The sequence below is a fragment of the Otolemur garnettii genome, unplaced genomic scaffold (genome assembly GCF_000181295.1).
Source record: "Otolemur garnettii isolate 467f Iridium unplaced genomic scaffold, OtoGar3 scaffold00105, whole genome shotgun sequence".
Classification (NCBI taxonomy): Eukaryota; Metazoa; Chordata; class Mammalia; order Primates; family Galagidae; genus Otolemur; species Otolemur garnettii.
The window spans coordinates 1,890,214-1,907,386 of record NW_003852500.1 but is presented as its reverse complement, the minus strand read 5'-3'; the positions used below and the strand labels follow the sequence as shown (position 1 = coordinate 1,907,386).

General features: G+C 44.9%; 1 protein-coding gene and 1 non-coding gene across 2 annotated transcripts in view; both read left to right on the top strand.

Moving 5' to 3' along the window:
- CALR3 (calreticulin 3) overlaps positions 1-17,173 on the top strand; it is a 26,969-nt gene that overhangs the window by 8,324 nt on the left and 1,472 nt on the right. The window contains exons 4-8 of the mRNA XM_003796527.2: positions 2,499-2,593; positions 8,451-8,633; positions 13,062-13,169; positions 13,400-13,531; positions 14,932-15,024. Of these exons, the coding sequence (XP_003796575.1) occupies positions 2,499-2,593; positions 8,451-8,633; positions 13,062-13,169; positions 13,400-13,531; positions 14,932-15,024 (611 nt within the window). The remainder of the gene's footprint in view (positions 1-2,498; positions 2,594-8,450; positions 8,634-13,061; positions 13,170-13,399; positions 13,532-14,931; positions 15,025-17,173) is intronic.
- On the top strand, positions 14,120-14,180 carry LOC111727433. The gene has a single exon (XR_002774991.1). It is a non-coding gene; the product is annotated as a small nucleolar RNA SNORD31 (small nucleolar RNA).

The window sequence follows — 17,173 nt, the reverse complement described above, 5'->3', positions numbered from 1 at the left end:
AAAAAAAAAAAAAAAAAACCCAAATAATTAAAATAAATTTTCCATATTACTTTTATTTTTAACTCAAAAACATTTCCTTTTTACTCAAACCCACTCTGCACTGTTGGAACACTTCCTGGTAATGAGTCAGCTCTAGTGTTTGGTAGGAAGGGGTCTTACTGAGGGGTGAGGTGTTGAGGAGGAAGGGGAGGGAAATATATTTTATTGGACCTTTATTTGAGCCTTTGTATTTGCAAAAATACATACATATAAATTATGCATAAATTTTGCAAATAAGAAAACTGAGGCTGGGTCAGGCACAGTGGCTTAATCCTAGCACTTTGGGCGACCAAGGTAGGTGATTTGCTTGAGTTCACCAGTTCAAGACCAGCCTGAGCAAAAAGTGAGACCCCCCGTCTCTACTAAAAATAGAAAAACCGAGGCAAGAGGATCGCTTGAGCCCAGGAGTTGGAGGTTACTGTGAGCTGTGATGCCATGCCACTCTACCCAGGGCAACAGCTTGAGACTCTGTCTCAGAAAAAAAAAAAGAAAGAAAGAAAGAAAACTGAGGAACAGAGAGATTAAACTACTCATTCAAAGTTAGATCAACCTGACTTCAGAACCCATCTGTCTACCCATTTCCTCATGAGCATTCATTACATGCATAAATATTGTATTATTTCTGTGAAAGGATAATGGCCAGATTTTCTGGTCAGTTCTCAGTGTGTTCTGAAGCCTTGAAAAAAATGTATAAATGCTTAGGAATAGAGAGGGAAATTCTGTCCAATTTTGAAGGAAAAATAAATTGTATTTCTCAATCCTAAGGAAGTAGACTTTCACACAAATAGCTCACATAGCATAGCTTTTGTTTTAAAAATTAAACCAGAATGTTCTTCAGTGATGACAAAAAAGGAAATTACAAAAACATTTGTCCTTCAAGAACTCAGTTGGGGCTCGGCGCCTGTGGCTCAGGTGGCTAAGGGCCAGCCACATACACCTAAGGTGGAGGGTTCGAATCCAGCCCGGCCCACCAAACAACAATGATGGCTGCAACCAAAAAACAGCCGGGCGTTGTGGTGGGTGCCTGTGGTCCCAGCTACTTGGGAGGCGGAGGCAGGAGACTCACTTGAGCCCAGGAGTTGGAGGTTGCTGTGAGCTTTGATGCCACAGCACTCTACCCAGGGGGACAGCTTGAGGCTCTGTCTCAAAAAAAAAAAAAAAAAAAAAAGAACTCAGTTGGGACATAGACCTAGTGTTCTTTGTTATCCCCTAAAATGCTATCTCCAAGTTTAATGTAGCACCTACTTCCGACAAACTAGTAATATTCTTTTTTTTGGCGGGAGGGTGGAGTGGGGACAGAGTCTCTCTTTGTTGCCCTGGCTAGAGTGTAGTAGCATTGTCATAGCTCACTACAACCTCAAACTCCTGGGCTCAAGTGATTCTCCTGCTTTAGTCCCTCCCCACCCACCAAGTAGCTGGGACTACAAGTACGTGCCACTACGTTCAGCTAATTTTTTCTATTTTTGGTAGAGAGGAGGTCTTGTTCTAGCTCAGGCTGGTCTCGAACTCCTGAGATCAAGAGATCCTCCTGCCTCAGCCTTCCAGAGTGGTAACTTGGTAATATTCTTAAAATAGTGACAGGAGCTTGGATCTCTATTGTTTATTCTGGAAGGTCATCACTACAAATTCATGAGAACAATTAACCTGTCACCTAAAAGAAATCATAGCAGTCACATGCTTATATTCACACTGAGTTTGCCTCTTAGACTCCCCCGGGTTAGGTGCCTGGGCCAGTGGATGTTCCAAAAGCAGACATCTTCAAGTTTGATGAATTTTCCAGATACCTCCTAAAACACTCAGAAAGCCATAATTTCTTATCTGGTCCCATCTCCTGGAGCAGAGTGTCCTAGGAAATTCTATTTCCTTAGGTTACTGAAACTTAACTCTGTAAGGGCCAGTTTATACATTCTTAACATTAGTGATAAAACCATGTAGATAGCATTGTTGTTCAGAACCTACATATTGATCACCATCTCTCTTTTGCTTACAATCTGAATTTATCATTGAGAACATAAATATGTGTTCTCTTGGGGTCATTATCAGTATCATCATCATAGCAACAAGTATTGAGTTTGAACATACTCAATGATTTACATGTGTTAGCCTATTTCATTGGCAAATAGCTTTGTGAAGTCAAGATTGACTTTCTTTTTTTTTTTTTTTTTTTTGACAGAGTCTCACTGTCTCACTCTTTTATCCAGGCTAGAGTGCAGTGGTATCATCATACCTCACTGCAACCTCAAACTTATGGGCTTAACCAATCTGCCTGCTTCAGCCTCCTGAATAACTGGGATTACCAGCAGGAGCCACTGTGCTTGTCCTCATTTAAATAACTTAATGTGATTATTCCTGGATATATATGCTTCCTGTGTCTCATGTATTTAGCAAAGATCAAGGTGGGGTATTCTATGGTCATACATAATGGAAGGAAATTGAGAACAGCTAATTTTTTTTTGTAGGACCTGATATTTGTGGATTTGATATCAAGAAAGTTCATGTTATTTTACATTTCAAGAATCAGTATCACGCAAACAAGAAATCAATCAGGTGTAAGGTAAATGCTCTTGTATGCAAGTGAATGATTGTGTTCACTCTGGTCTGATGAACTAAGTTTAGAGAAAATAGTTTTGATCTTAAAACATTTAACTGACCCAATGATAGGTCTTCACAAACTTACCTCCTGTCCTCAATTTCCGGTTAGCAGGCCCATTAGAGATACTTGTCCACTTTGGTTTGTTTTTCTAATGTTTTACCCCTTCAGGAGGTCACTCTCACTTTTAAAAACTGTGATTACAAAGTCATATTATAATCTGCCCCATGAGGGTTGCCGTAAGATAGTTACATTTCGGCCATATCCATCATTCAGGACAAAAAAAATCTGGAAAAATTCTGTGTAGCCCACTTCCTAATAGGCCACAGACCAGTACTTCAAAATACCAATACATCATAAAAGGGAAAATTTCTAAAATGAAATATTCATACTCTTTTTACCCAGAGAATCCTGTGAAAATAATACTGTCTTGGTGCCCTCTTTTAAAACTCAGTTGCTGTTCCCTGGTGGAGACATAGAGTTGAGTGGACACTTACATGGCCACTAGTAGCTGCCAGTGGCCCAGCCCTGGGGTTCTCCAAAGAGACAGCTTGCATTAGTTTAGGAGAACTACGCTCTCCACCACTTGCCATTCTCCAGTTTGAATGTAAGCACCAGGAAGCAGGGAACCCATCCCCCAAGACATTCCTAGTACCTACAACTACTATACTGGATCCAGGCCCTTAACAAATGCATGGGGGAGACCCAATGTGTTTGGGTCTTGCAGTTCAAGATCATGGGTCACATAGAGGACAAACGTCCATAACTGCTCTTTATGCGATCTCTCACCCTTGCAGGGGAGTGCTTCTCTTCTTCACAAAACCCTGAGACTAACGGTTCCTCTCTGGGGTCCCACCCACTGACATGGTAGTTATAAAGGAACAGCAGGTCCTCTCTGCACACTGTAGTCTCACACCCTTTTCTAAGGGGGTGAGCGGGAAATCACATTCCAAGTCTTCTTTCCTTCCTTATTGTTTGAACCAAAAGGCCAGTTTATGATTAATTCTTTAGAAATTGTTCAGTTGCACAATTTTAGGGATATGAGGAAGATGCCACAGGGGCTGTGGTCCAACCTGGAACGTGTCAGGGAACTCATTCTGTAGGAGGCCAAGACGTGGTTGCCTCACTCAGCAAGTCCACGTGGCCCTCACAGTGTGTACAGTCCAATGACATCCCCATCCGAGTGTTGCCACCCACTGTCGAAGCAACCTTGATTCATAGCAGCCAGTTGGCATTATGATCTTCTTAGGAAAGAGCACAGTTACTCTCACTGTGCTCTCATTCATTGCATGATGCTGGACGCAGTGGTGTCCAACCTTTTTGGCACCAGGGACCAGTTTCATGGAAGACAATTTTTCCACAAAATTGGAAGTGTGGGAGGGGAGGTTTTGGGATGATTCAAGCACATTACATCTTCACCTCAGATCATCTGCATTAGATTCTCATACAGAGCATGCAACCTAGATCCCGGGCATGTGCAGTTTATGGTAAAGTTCGTGCTTTTACGAGAGTCTGATGCCACTGCTGATGTGACAGGAGACAGAGCTCAGACAGCGATACCAGTGATGGGAAGCAGCTGTAAATGCAGATGAAGCTTCCCTCTGTCACCACTCACCTCCTGCTATGCAGCCCGGTTCCTAACAGGCCACAGACCAGTACTGGTCAGTGGCCCAGGGATTGGGAACTGCAGCTATAAAGGAAAGGTCCAGAACCTCACTTATGGGCAATGGTCATCTCCCAAAGAGTTTCCGAGGTGGGGATCTGATCTCTGTGTTAGATAAATACTTCAAGACTGAGCATGGTGGCTCAAGCCTGTAATCCAGCACTCTGGGAGGCCGAGGCGGTTGGATTGCTTGAGCTCACGGGTTGGAGACCAGCCCGAGCCAGAAGGAGACCCCATCTCTAAAAACAGTTGGGCATTGGGCGGCACCTGTGGCTCAGTTGGGTAGGGCACTGGCCCCATATACCGAGGGTGGCAGGTTCGAACCCAGCCCTGGCCAAACTGCAACAAAAAAATAGCCAGGCGTTCTGGTGGGTGCCTATAATCCCAGCTACTTGGGAGGCTGAGGCAAAAGAATTGCTTAAGCCCAGGAGTTGGAGTTGCTGTGAGCTATGACACCACAGCACTCTACTGAGGGCAATAAAATGAGACTCTGTGTTAAAAAAAAGCTGGGCATTGTGGCAGGTGCCTGTAGTCCCAACTACATGGGAGGCTGAGGCAAGACGATCACTTGAGCCCAAGAGTTTGAGGTTGCTATGAGCTGTGATGCCACGGCACTCTACCAAGGATGACAAAGTGAGACTCTGTCTCAAAAAAATAAAAAAGAGAGAGAACAATACCTCAGATGTTCATGGGTAGAGGGGCAGGGCTTGATCCAGTGGCAGGGAGACAGATGAGATTGTTAGGCCAAAGCACAGTGGAATGTAGAACAGAGGACAGGTTTGACAGGTCCAAGAGGCCTTCTAGACATCTAGGACATGAGTACCAAGGATGTAGGCCATGACACTCAGTGGTGTTTTTACTAACCACGAGGGGAACAAAGCCTAAGGAGGTGGCTCAGGCAGATTAGGGTTCATATTTGGAGAGTTTGGTGTCAAATCCCGGTAGGCTGTGGTTTATCTTACAAGGGTACAAGTGAATCTTTCTAAGAGTAGAATATGAATGTTTTAACACAATAACTAAGAAAATGACATGAAGGCTATGTTAACCAGTTTGATGGAAATGTTTCAAATTTTATGTGAAAACACCACACTGTACCCCAGAAGTGCATTAATGTACATAGTTACCATTCAATTAAAAAAAAAAATTCTGGGCTCGGCACCTATAGCTCAACCGGCTAAGGCGCCAGCCATGTACACCCAAGGTGGCGGGTTCATATCCCCAGCCTGGACCCGCCAAAACAACAATGACGGCTGCAACCAAAAAATAGCCGGGCGTTGTGGCGGGCACCTGTAGTCCCAGCTACTTGGGAGGCGGAGGCAGGAGACTCGCTTGAGCCCAGGAGTTGGAGGTTGCTGTGAGCTGTTGATGCCACGGCACTCTACCCAGGGGGACAGCTTGAGGCTCTGTCTCAAAAAAAAAAAAAAAATTCTGGTAGGCATCCAAGTATAAGTTCTTGAAAAATTGGGGTTGATGGCCAGGTACAGTGGCTCACACTGATAATTCTAGCACTCTGAGAGGCCTAGGTGGGTGAATTGCTTGAGCTCAGGAGTTCAAGACCAGCCTAAGCAAGAGCAAGACCCCATCTCTACTAAAAAATAGAAAAACTGAGGCAAGATGATCACTTGAGCCCAAGAGTTTGAGGTTGCTGTGAGCTATCATGATACCACAACACTCTACCCAGGGCCACAGAGTGAGAATCTGTCTCCCCCAAAAAATGAGGGCTCAGCGCCCATGCTTAGTGGTTAGGAAGCCAGCTACATGCACCAAGGCTGGTGGGTTTGAAGCCAACCAGGGCCTGCTCAAACAACAATGACAACAATAACAAAAAAATAGCCGGACATTGTGGCAGGTACCTGTAGTCCCAGCTACTAGGAGGCTGAGGCAAGAGAATCACTTAAGCCCAAGAATTTGAGGTTGTTGTACTCTACAGAGGACAACATAGTGAGACTCTGTCTCCAGAAAAAGGGTGTGGGGGTGTGCTGGCTCACGCCTAAAATCCTAGCACTCTGGGAGGCCAAGGCAGATAGATTGCCCTGATCTCACAGGTTCAAAACCAGCCTGAGCAAGAGTGAGATCCCGTCTCTAAAAAAATAGCTGGGTATTGTGGCGGGCACCTGTAGTCCCAGCTACTTGGGAGGCTGAGGCAAGAGAATTGTTTAAGCCGAAGAGTTGAAAGTCTCTGTGAGCTATGATACCACAGCACTCTCCTGAGGGTGACAAAGTGAGACTCTTGTTTCAAAAAAAAAAAAAAAAGAAAAGAAAAATTAGGGTTGAAGATGCCAGTTTGGGAGCCATTTGCAGCACACTGATAACCAAATCCTAGAACAGGCCTGCAACTGGGGTGATGAAACCCAAAATGTAAATTAGAAAGGGTGGATCAAGAGGAAGGTAGGCAGGGTCCAGGAGAAGAATGGTAGAAGTGGGTACTCAGCTGTCACAGTAGACTATAGAAGCCAAGAGGTGACAGAGAGTAGACTATAGTGCTGCTGATGCTGAACAGAGCCATCAGCCACAGGGTGGATAGGGCAGCCTGTCCTTGGGGGCAGTGCACACAGGAACTGAAGAGGCCTTTAGCATTGGCACTTAGTAGGGAGGGAAGCTGCTGACATAATACAGAGCCTTTGAGATGGTAGGACAGAGGTTCTCAACCCTGAGAACCATCAGGATCTCCAAGGGCTGTGAAGTCAACTTCTAGGCCCACCTGGGTTCCCATTCAGCAGGTCAGGGTGGATCTGGGAATGGGTATTTCTCATGGATGCCCAGGTGATGTTGCTTGGCTGGGCCCACACTTTGAGAACCACTGTTGGAGTGTGATGTAGAGGTCCTCTCTGCTCAGACAGGCAGGTGTGTCTCAGGGACCTCCCTACCTACCTTCCTTCCTTTCTTTATTGCTGTGGTCCCCAACTCCTAGGTACCAGTCCATGGCCTGTTAAGAACTGGGCTGCAGGCTCGGCGCCTATAGCTCAACCGGCTAAGGCGCCAGCCACGTACACCTAAGGTGGCGGGTTCGAATCCCCAGCCCGGACCCGCCAAACAACAATGACGGCTGCAACCAAAAAATAGCCTGGCGTTGTGGCGGGCGCCTGTGGTCCCAGCTACTTGGGAGGCGGAGGCAGGAGACTCGCTTGAGCCCAGGAGTTGGAGGTTGCTGTGAGCTATAGTGCCACGGCACTCTACCCAGGGGGACAGCTTGAGGCTCTGTCTCAAAAAAAAAAAAAAAAAAAAGAACTGGGCTGCATAGCAGGTGAGTGGCTGGTGGGGGAGGGAAGCTTCATCTGTATTTACAGCCACTCCTGATCCCTTGCATCACAACCTAAGCTCTGCCTCCTGTCACATCAGCAGACGCATTAGATTCACATAGGAGCTGAACCCTACTGCAAACTGTATGCAAGGGATCTAGGCTGCGCTCCTTATGAGAATCTAATCCCCTCCCCATCCCCAATCTGTGGAAAATTGTCTTTCATGAAATCAGTTCCTGGTACCTAAAAGGTACCACTGCTTTATTTGGATATTTGCTGAATGCTTCCTGGGTTCTAACCATGACTGAGAGAGGAAGGCACCAGGCCTGCCCAAGACAGCTTGAATTGTTGCACACCTCAGAGCATTAGGAAGTTCTTCCTTATATAGAGAAACAGATGTATATGACAGTGGACTTTTTGGCATCTTTACTTAAAGTTTTTTTTTTTTCTTTGCAGTTTTGGCTGGGGCTGGGCTTGAACCTGCTACCCTCAGTATATGGGGCTGACGCCCTACTCCTTGAGCCAAAGGCATCACCCCATTTGGCATCTTTATATTTCAGAATGTAAAGCAGAGCAGGAAGTTATTTTCATCTAACTTTTCATAAATCAAACCATACAGTGGCCCTTTGGTTTGTACCTACCACCTTGTTATAATGGCCTGTGGGTTGACAGGTGGGGCCATTGTCTTTGTACAAAGGGGATCAACAACTCAAGTCTGTTATGAAAGTGAGGAAGTATTGTACAAAGGGGTGATTGTTTAGTATGATTCTCTTGTATATTCAAATTAACTCATGTTTCTAGATTTTTCCCTTGTTGTTTATACAAGGCTCATCTGATGACAGTTTTAAATTGCATATTGTGTTGAAACATCTAGGGATTCATTGTTACCCCTTTCCCCTGCCCCCGCTAACATGTGCAGGTTGATGCCTTTACACACCTCTACACTCTGATTTTAAGACCAGATCTTACTTATGATGTGAAAATTGATGGTCAATCCATTGAATCCGGCAGCATAGAGTACGACTGGAACTTAACGTCACTTAAGAAGGAAAAGTTGGCAGAGTCTAAGGATTGGGATCATGCTAAAGATGACAAAACCCAGGTATGGATTCTTCCTGAACAACTCTAGATAAGTGTATGAGTAGACTTGTGAGTACCCAATTCTTATAGAGTTGCTGTGTGGCTAGGAATCATGCTGACAATATTATAACAACCAAATGCCCTTTTCAGAGCACATGCCCCTGAGACTAGCCACATATCTACACATTTCAAGGTATTGTAAGAGTTTTATGATATTTGAGATGAAAGCAAAGTAGGTTTTGTTTTTTTAACTCTTTTTTTTTTTTTTAGAGACAGAGTTTCACTTTGTTGCCCTTGGTAGAGTACTGTGGCTTCACAGCTCATAGCAACCTCCAGCTCTTAGGCTTAGGTGATTCTCTGGCCTCAGCCTCCTGAGTAGCTGGGACTATAGGTCCCAGAAAAACACCTGGGTATTTTTTGTTGCAGTTTGGCTGGGGCCGGGTTCAAACCTGCCACCCTCGGTATATGGGGTCAGTGCCCTACTCACTGAGCCACATGTGCCGCCCACTCTTTTTATTTTTTTTAATTAAAAAGAAAGGATAATGCTTACAGGAGGCTGGGGCAGGAGGATTGACTGAGGCCAGGAATTTAAGACCAGCCTGGGCAACATAGCGAGACCCCATCTCTTAAAAAAAAAAAAAGGCTCAGCGCCTATGGCTCAGGTGGCTAAGGCGCCAGCCACATACACCTAAGGTGACGGGTTCAAATCCAACCCAGGCCCACCAAAACAACCATGAGGGCTGCAACCAAAAAATGGCCGGGTGTTGTGGCAGGCACCTGTGGTCCCAGCTACTTGGGAGGCTGAGGCTGGAGAGTCGCTTGAGCCCAAGAGTTGGAGGTTGCTGTAAGCTGTTATGCCACGGCACTCTACCAGGGGGGATAGCTTGAGGCTCTGTCTCAAAAAAAAAAGAGGCTCAGCACCTGTGGCACAGTGGTTACGGTGCCAACCACATACACTGAGGCTGGTGGTTTTGAACCCAGCTTGGGCCAGCTAAACAACAATGACAACTGCAACAAAAAAAATAGCCAGGCATTGTGGCAGGTGTCTGTAGTCCCAGCTACTTAGGAGGCTGGAGCAAGAGAATCCCTTCAGCCCAAGAGTTAGAGGTTGCTGTGAGCTGTGACATCAGAGCACTCTACTGAGGGTGACATAGTGAGACTGTCTCAAAAAAAAAATTTATCTGCAACCTTTTTAAAAATGACTTTTTTTCTGTATTTTCTGAGCATCATATTTGTTGTGACTGTTAACTAAGAATCAGTTAACATACAGTTTAATATGGCCTGTTTTCTTGGCCTGTTGTAACAGTACTGCAAAGTAGGCATCTTAAAAGTATAAATATGTATTTCCTCATAGATTTTCTTTTCTTTTTTTTTTTTTTGTGAGACCTGGCCTCAAGCTGTTGCCCTGGGTAGAGTGCCATGGCATCACAGCTCACAGCAACCTCTAACTCCTGGGCTCAAGCAATTCTCCTGCCTCTGCCTCCCAAGTAGCTGGGATGACAGGCATCCACCACAACACCCGGCTATTTTTTGGTTTCAGCCATCATTATTGTTTGGCGGGCCCGAGCTGGATTCAAACCCACCAGCTCAGGGGTATGTAGCTGGCGCCTTAGCCACTTGAGGTGCTGAGCCCCTCACAGATTTTCTAAGTGTTGGCAGGGCCACCTATGATCCTTCTAGAGGTTGTAGGGGAGGATCCTTCCTTGCTTTTTCCAGCTTCTGGTGGCCCCAGATGTTCTTTGCCCGGTAGACACATCACTCCAGTCTCTGCCTCTGTCTTCACATGGCCTTCTTCTCTTCTTGTGTCTTTTCATCACTGGTCTCTTACAAGGACACTTGTCATTAGATATAGGACCTACCTAGATAACACAGGATAATCTCATTTCAAGGTCCTTTGCTTGATTACATTTGCAAGGACCCTTTTTCCAGATAAGGTAATATTCTGGGTGGCACCTGTGGCTCAAAAGGGTAGGGCACCGGCCCCATATGCCAGTGGTGGTGGGTTCAAACCCAGCCCTGACAAAAAACCCCCCCCAAAACAGATAAGGTAATATTCATAGATTAGAATGCATACAAATACTTTGGGAAACTACTACTGACCACTCCACAGGCCACCATTATATTCAGAGTCTCTTTTGTGTCAGATACCTGGCATACTCATGTTCTTCTCAGCAGCACTGTAAGCCTATAGGATGTATTCCAGACATAGAAACCAACCAGAGAGTGGCAAAAAAACTTACTCTGGAGCTACTGGGCCACTCAGTAGGAGATGTAGATCTTGGGACTGAAATCCTCACTGCCTCTGAGCTACAGGGACATTGACCTAGTGGAGAACAGTTTGGATGCACCTGAGAGCGGGGTGTGCCTGAGGCAGGCCGTGCCTGAGGCAGGCCCTGACAGGAGGTGAATCACCTTTTCACAGGCTCATTTTCCAGATGGCTGTATTTAGTCTACAGGTAGAGTACTGTGTGAGCTCCTAAGCCAATTAGTTAATAATAGCATTATGATTTCATAACCCACAATTATAAGGAGCCAGCTACTTGGACTAAATTGGAACTGTTTGAAGGCTCCAAATATCAGAGTAGCTTCTCTGTTGTTAGTGGGAGTGAGGAGTAACAGTAAAAGGAAAGTAACAAAATCCCCTGGGTCAGTTGTTGAGATGTTTTTGGAGGGGTGTCCAACCTGTGGCCCACAGGCCCCATGCAGATCATATGAGGATATTTTTGCTTTTCTGTGGTGATGGATATCATGAAAATTATGTATGGATTTTTTTTTTTTTGGAGACATAGTCTCACTATGTTGCCTTTGGTAGAGTGTTGTGGCGTCACAACTTACAGCAACCTCAAACTCTTGGGCTTAAGCAGTTCTCTTGCCTCAGCCTCCCAAGTAGCTGGGACTATAGGTGCCCACCACAGCACCTGGCTATTCTTTTGTTGCAGTTGTCATTGTTGTTTAGCAGGCCCAGGCCGGGTTTGAACCCGCCAATCTTGGTGTATGCAGTGTATGTGCCTGGCACTGTAATCACTGTGCTACGGGTGCTGAGCCTGGATTTTTTTTGAAACAGTCTCAAGCTGTCGCCCTGGGTAGAGTGCCATGGTGTCACAGCTCACAGCAATCTAACTCTTGGGCTTAAGCGATTGTCTTGCCTCAGCCTCCCAAGTAGCTGGGACTACAGGCGCCTGCCACAATGCCTGGCTATTTTTTTGTTGCACTTGCCATTGTTTTAGCTGGCCCAGGCTGGATTCAAACCCAACAGGCTGGGTATATGTGGCTGGTGCCCTACCAACTGAGCTATGGGTGCCGTCAAACCTGGATTTTTTTTCCCCACTTATCACCTTTCATTAGTGTTTGTATATTAATGTGTGGCCCAAGATTACTCTTCTTATTCCAATGTGGTACAGAGAAGGCAAAAGGTTGGACAGCCCTGTCACAGAACAGCCTTAGTCTAAGGGCTAAATGCTTAATATTTTTCAGTTATTCTAAAAGAGAGGACACCATTGTACAAGATTGGTATGCTTTTGTATAAGTATTTATACAAAATAAACATTAGTTAATCCATAGCAACTTTTTTTTATCTATTCATTTATTGAACACCTACTAAGCGTGTGTATATGTGCACGTGTGCATATATGTGTGTATGTGTGTGTGTGTGTGTGTGTTTTGGTCTGGGCAGCTATAACAAAGTACCGTAGACTGAGTGGCTCATACAACAGAAATTTAGTTTTCATATTTCTGGAGGCTGGATGTCCAAGAGGAGGGTATCAGCATGTTTGGGTTTTAGTGAGGGCCCTCTTTAGGGTGGCAGGTGGTCAACTTCTAGCTATATTCTCACATGAATGCAAGGGAGCTCTCTGGGGTCCCTTCTGTAAGAACAGTCATCCCATTCATGAGGGCTTTTTTCACAACTTAATCTGCTCTCAAAGACCCCACCTCCTAACACCACCACTTTGGGCATGAAGATTTCAACATATGACTTATGAGGAGACAAATATTCAGTCCATTGCAGTATACGTGTGTGTGTTTGTGTATGTGTGTATGGATTCAGTAATGTGACTGCCTTTCTCCTGCTACCCAGCAGATCTTGGAACACTTACTTGTTACCTCTCTCTCCAGAACAGTCCACATACGACTATGATGCAGAAGAGAGAGTTAACATAAACAAAGCAGCTGTATATCATCAGTGTTTGCCCCATCGTTTCACTTTTGCCACTATTTCAGGTTTTCAGTGTGTAGAAAAGTGCTGAAATCACCTGGAGGGCTAGGGAGAACCAGGCACCTGAAGACCTTGTGTGATTGGGAGCCCCAGTGCTTGGCTTTCAACTACCACATTGAATGGGGTGGGTGTTGCACCAGGGTCAGCAGCCTGACCCTGCTTCTCAGCATCTAAGAATTTTTTCTCTCAGATCTGAACAACTGACTGATTTTATCCTTTCCTTACATGTCTCTGAAGGACTGGGAAAAGCATTTTCTGGACGCCAGCGCTAGCAAGCCAAGTGACTGGAATGCTGAGCTGGATGGCGACTGGCAGGCTCCAATGCTCCAGAAGCCCCCCTACCAGGTGGGTGGCATCTTCTCATGATGCCCAGGGATCTATATGTTTGTTTATTTTAAAGACAGGGTCTCACTCTGTCACCCAGGCTGGAGTGCAGTGAAGCTGTCATAGCTCACTTCAGCCTTGAATTCCTGGGTATAAACATTCCTCTCACCTTAGCCTTCCAGAGTGCTGGGATTACAGGCATAAGCCACCACACCCAGCTGAGCCCACACTATATGGTTTATTTATTGCAGGATGGTCTGAAGCCAGAGGGTATCGATAAAGACATTTGGCTCCACCAGAAGATGAAAAGCACCAACTGTTTGACGCAATATGACCTCTCAGAATTTGAGAACATTGGTGCCATTGGACTGGAGCTTTGGCAGGTCACTTGGTTTTAAATTTTCGTTAGCTTAATAGTTCTGAACTTCAGCCTGAATGCCTTAATTCACATAACTGATGTACACTGAGCATCTTCTGTGTGCCAGATACACCCATACCTGGACCCTAGTGATACAGCTATTGTTCCAACCTTTCTGCCCCCTTGTTATTCACCTTCCACACTACACCTGGACATGCCACTTCTCTGCCTAGAGCTGACACATGGCACCCATCAGCTTTAGGATGAGTGCAGATTCTGCTGCAGAAGTTCCAGGGTAGGGCCTGAGATTCTGCATTCCCAGCAAGCTCCTAAGCAGTACTGATGCTGCTGGCTCATCATCCAGGTAATCTTCTAGAACACTGCTCCTCAAACATCATTGCTGAATATTCAAGTTACTGGGGAGCTTTGGGATTTTTTAGAGATAGGGTCTCACCCTGTTGCCCAGAGTGGAGTGCAGTGGTATGTCATCATATCTTACCATTATCTTGAACTCTTGGCCTCAAGTGATCCTCCCACCTTGTCCTCCAAAAGCTCTGGCATTCATGCCCATGTTAAAATCAGCATCCCCAGGAGAAAACCAGGCACTAGAAGTTTTAAAAATGCTCCTGGTTCCAGTCTGATAACTGTGACTGAAAGGTATTTTCTGAACTGAAAAAAAAAAAACATAATAAAATGCTCCTGGTGATCCCCTTGTGCAGCCAAATTTGAGAACCAGTACTCTAGAGTTGTAGTCCCCAACCCCCAGGCCATAGACTGGTACAGATCTGTGGCTTCTTAGGAACCGGGCTGCACAGCAGGAGGTGAGCAGTGGGCACGAAAGTGAAGCTTTGTTTGTATTTACAGTTGCTCCCTGCTCACATTGCCATCACTGCCTCAGCTCTGCCTCCTGTCCTAGCTTCCTACCACGCAGTCCATGCAAAAATTGTCTTTCGTGAAACTGGTCCCTGATGCCAAAAAGGTTGAGGACTGCTGCCCTAGAGAGAACAGACATTCTAGAAATGGGTTTAATCACCATCTACTCTTTTTTTTTTTTTTGAGACAGAGCCTTAAGCTGTCACCCTTGGTAGAGTGCTGTGGCATCACAGCTCACAGAAACCTCCAACTCCTGGGCTCAAGCTATTCTCCTGCCTCTGCCTCCCAAGTAGCTGGGATTACAGGCGCCTGCCACAATGCCTCGCTATTTTTTTTTGGTTGCAGACATCATTGTTGTTTGGCGGGTCCCAACCTGCCAGCTTAGTTGTATGGGGCTGGAGCCTTAGCCGCTTGAGCTACAGGCGCCGAGCCATCACCATCTACTCTTTAGAGCTAATCAGTGCTACAGTACTGAGCAAAATGCAACAGTTTCTTTTTAGAAAGTTGTTATGTATTTCACATCAATAAAGAAGGCCTTATTTCCATCTGCAGGTGAGATCTGGAACTATCTTTGATAACTTCCTGATCACAGATGATGAAGAATATGCTGAGAATTTTGGCAAAGCCACCTGGGGTGAAACCAAGGTATGATACACAAATTTAACTTTTCTTTTGTTATTAACTTATTTTTATAAATTTGTTTTGAAATCTAAGTACAGGAAAGGGCTTGATGCATTTTCACTAATAAACCCCACACTCAGCTCAAAATGCAGAATATTACTAACACTCCAGAAGCTCCATATTTCTTCTTCTAGTTGACACTCACCACCAAAAGCTAATACTGTTTCACTATTATAGATCAAGTTAACCTATTTTTGAAATTCATATAAATGGAGCCATCTAGCATTTTACTCTTTTAGATAGTGAGGTGAATTCATGTAGTACATGTAGCAATAGCTTGTTCTCACAGTGTGAATATTCCAGAATGTATACGTGTATAGCCATTTTCTGTTGATGCAGCTTTGAGTCGCTGCCAGTTTCTTTCTTTCTTTCTTTCTTTTTTTTTTTTTGAGACAGAGTCTCACTTTGTTGTCCTTAGTATTGGGGCATTGTAGCTCACAGCAACCTCAAACTCTTGGACTCAAGCAATCCTCTTGCCTCAGCCTCCCAAGTAGCTGGGACTGCAGGCACCTGCCAAAACACCTCAAATGTATACTTCCAACATTTTGTTTCTCATGCCAATAAGTATCGGTAGCAAAACTATGATACTCCTGGCCAGGTGTGGTAGCTCACACCTGTAATCCTAGCACTGTGGGAGGCCGAGGCGGTTGGATTGCCTGAGCTCACGAGTTTGAGACCAGCCTGAGCAAGAGCGAGACCTTGTTTCTAAAGATAGCCAGGTGTTGTGGCAGGCTCCTGTAGTCCCAGCTGCTCAGGAGGCTGAGGCAAGAGAATTGCTTAAGCCCAAGAGTTTGAGGTAGCTGTAAGCTGTGATGCCACAGCGCTATACTGATGGTGACAAAGTGAGATTCTGTCTCAAACAAACAACAACAAAAACCTAAGGTACTTCTTTCATGAATTGAGAGAATCACAGTTTTCCTCTGAGTGCCATGATTTAGAGAGAAGCTCTTGGAGGACCCCTGATAAATTTTAGCCATAAACTTTGGATTAATCAATTGCATGCTAGTGAGCTTACATGTTTTAGTCCATGTAATTTTACTGTAAAGGAATAACTGAAGCTGGATAATTTAGGAAGAAAAAGTTCTTATTTAGCTTAGGATTCTGATGTCTGGAAAAGTTCCAGATTGGGCCAAAGTTCTCATTTGGTGAGAGTCCCAGGCTGTGTTTCCACTCATGGCTAAAGGTGAAGGGGAGCCTTTTTGTATGTAGGGATCACGTGGTCAGAGAGCAAATAAAGGGCAGCACCTGTGGCTCAAAGGAGCCCGGTGCCGGGGCCCCATATACCAGAGGTGGTAGGTTCAAACCCCGCCCCTGGCCAAAAACTGCAAAAAAAAAAAAAAAGAGAGAGAGAGAGAGGAAATAAAAAGAGCATGAGAGGTGCCAGGCTCTTCCTAACAACCAGCTCTCTCTTGGGAACTAATAGAGTGAGAACTCATTACTATAAGGAAGGCACTAAGCTATTCATGAGGGATCCACCCCCCAAACACTTCCCATTAGGTCCTGCCTCCAACATTGAAGATCAAATCTCAACCTGAAATTTAGAGGACAGACATCCAACCTCCAGCAATATACAAATGCCATCCTGATTTTAATTGAAATTCCATCATCCCTCTTCTTCCCATGACCTTTTTGGTCATTTTCAGGTTGTGTAAGTCACACTGGGACAAGCTGCAACACTGTTGATTAGCACTCAGCATTTTAAGCCATTCCAGATGGAAATTTCTCTTCTATCATTTAAAGGCAGCTATCATAAAGTGATTTTCTCATTAGCTATTTGTTTCCTTCTTACTTTGACCTGTTCTTTCCTGATGTTAAAGAGCAAATTTTTCTTGACTCTAACTTTTGCCTTAAAAGCCTTACTAAAATGCTTTCTCACCTATGGCCATACCATAGGCATGCACCTGATCTTGCCTGATCTCAGAAGCTAAGCAGGGTCAGGCCTGGTTAGTACTTGGATGGGAGATTGCCTGGGAATACTGAGTGCTATAGGCTTTTTTAAAAAAAATAAAACACTTTCTCAAAGATAACTGTGGGAGCCTTCTTAGTGTGTCTATACTTCTGGCCTTGCCTATCCTGTTAATCATATGTGCCTGGACTTTCTTTTTTTTTTTTT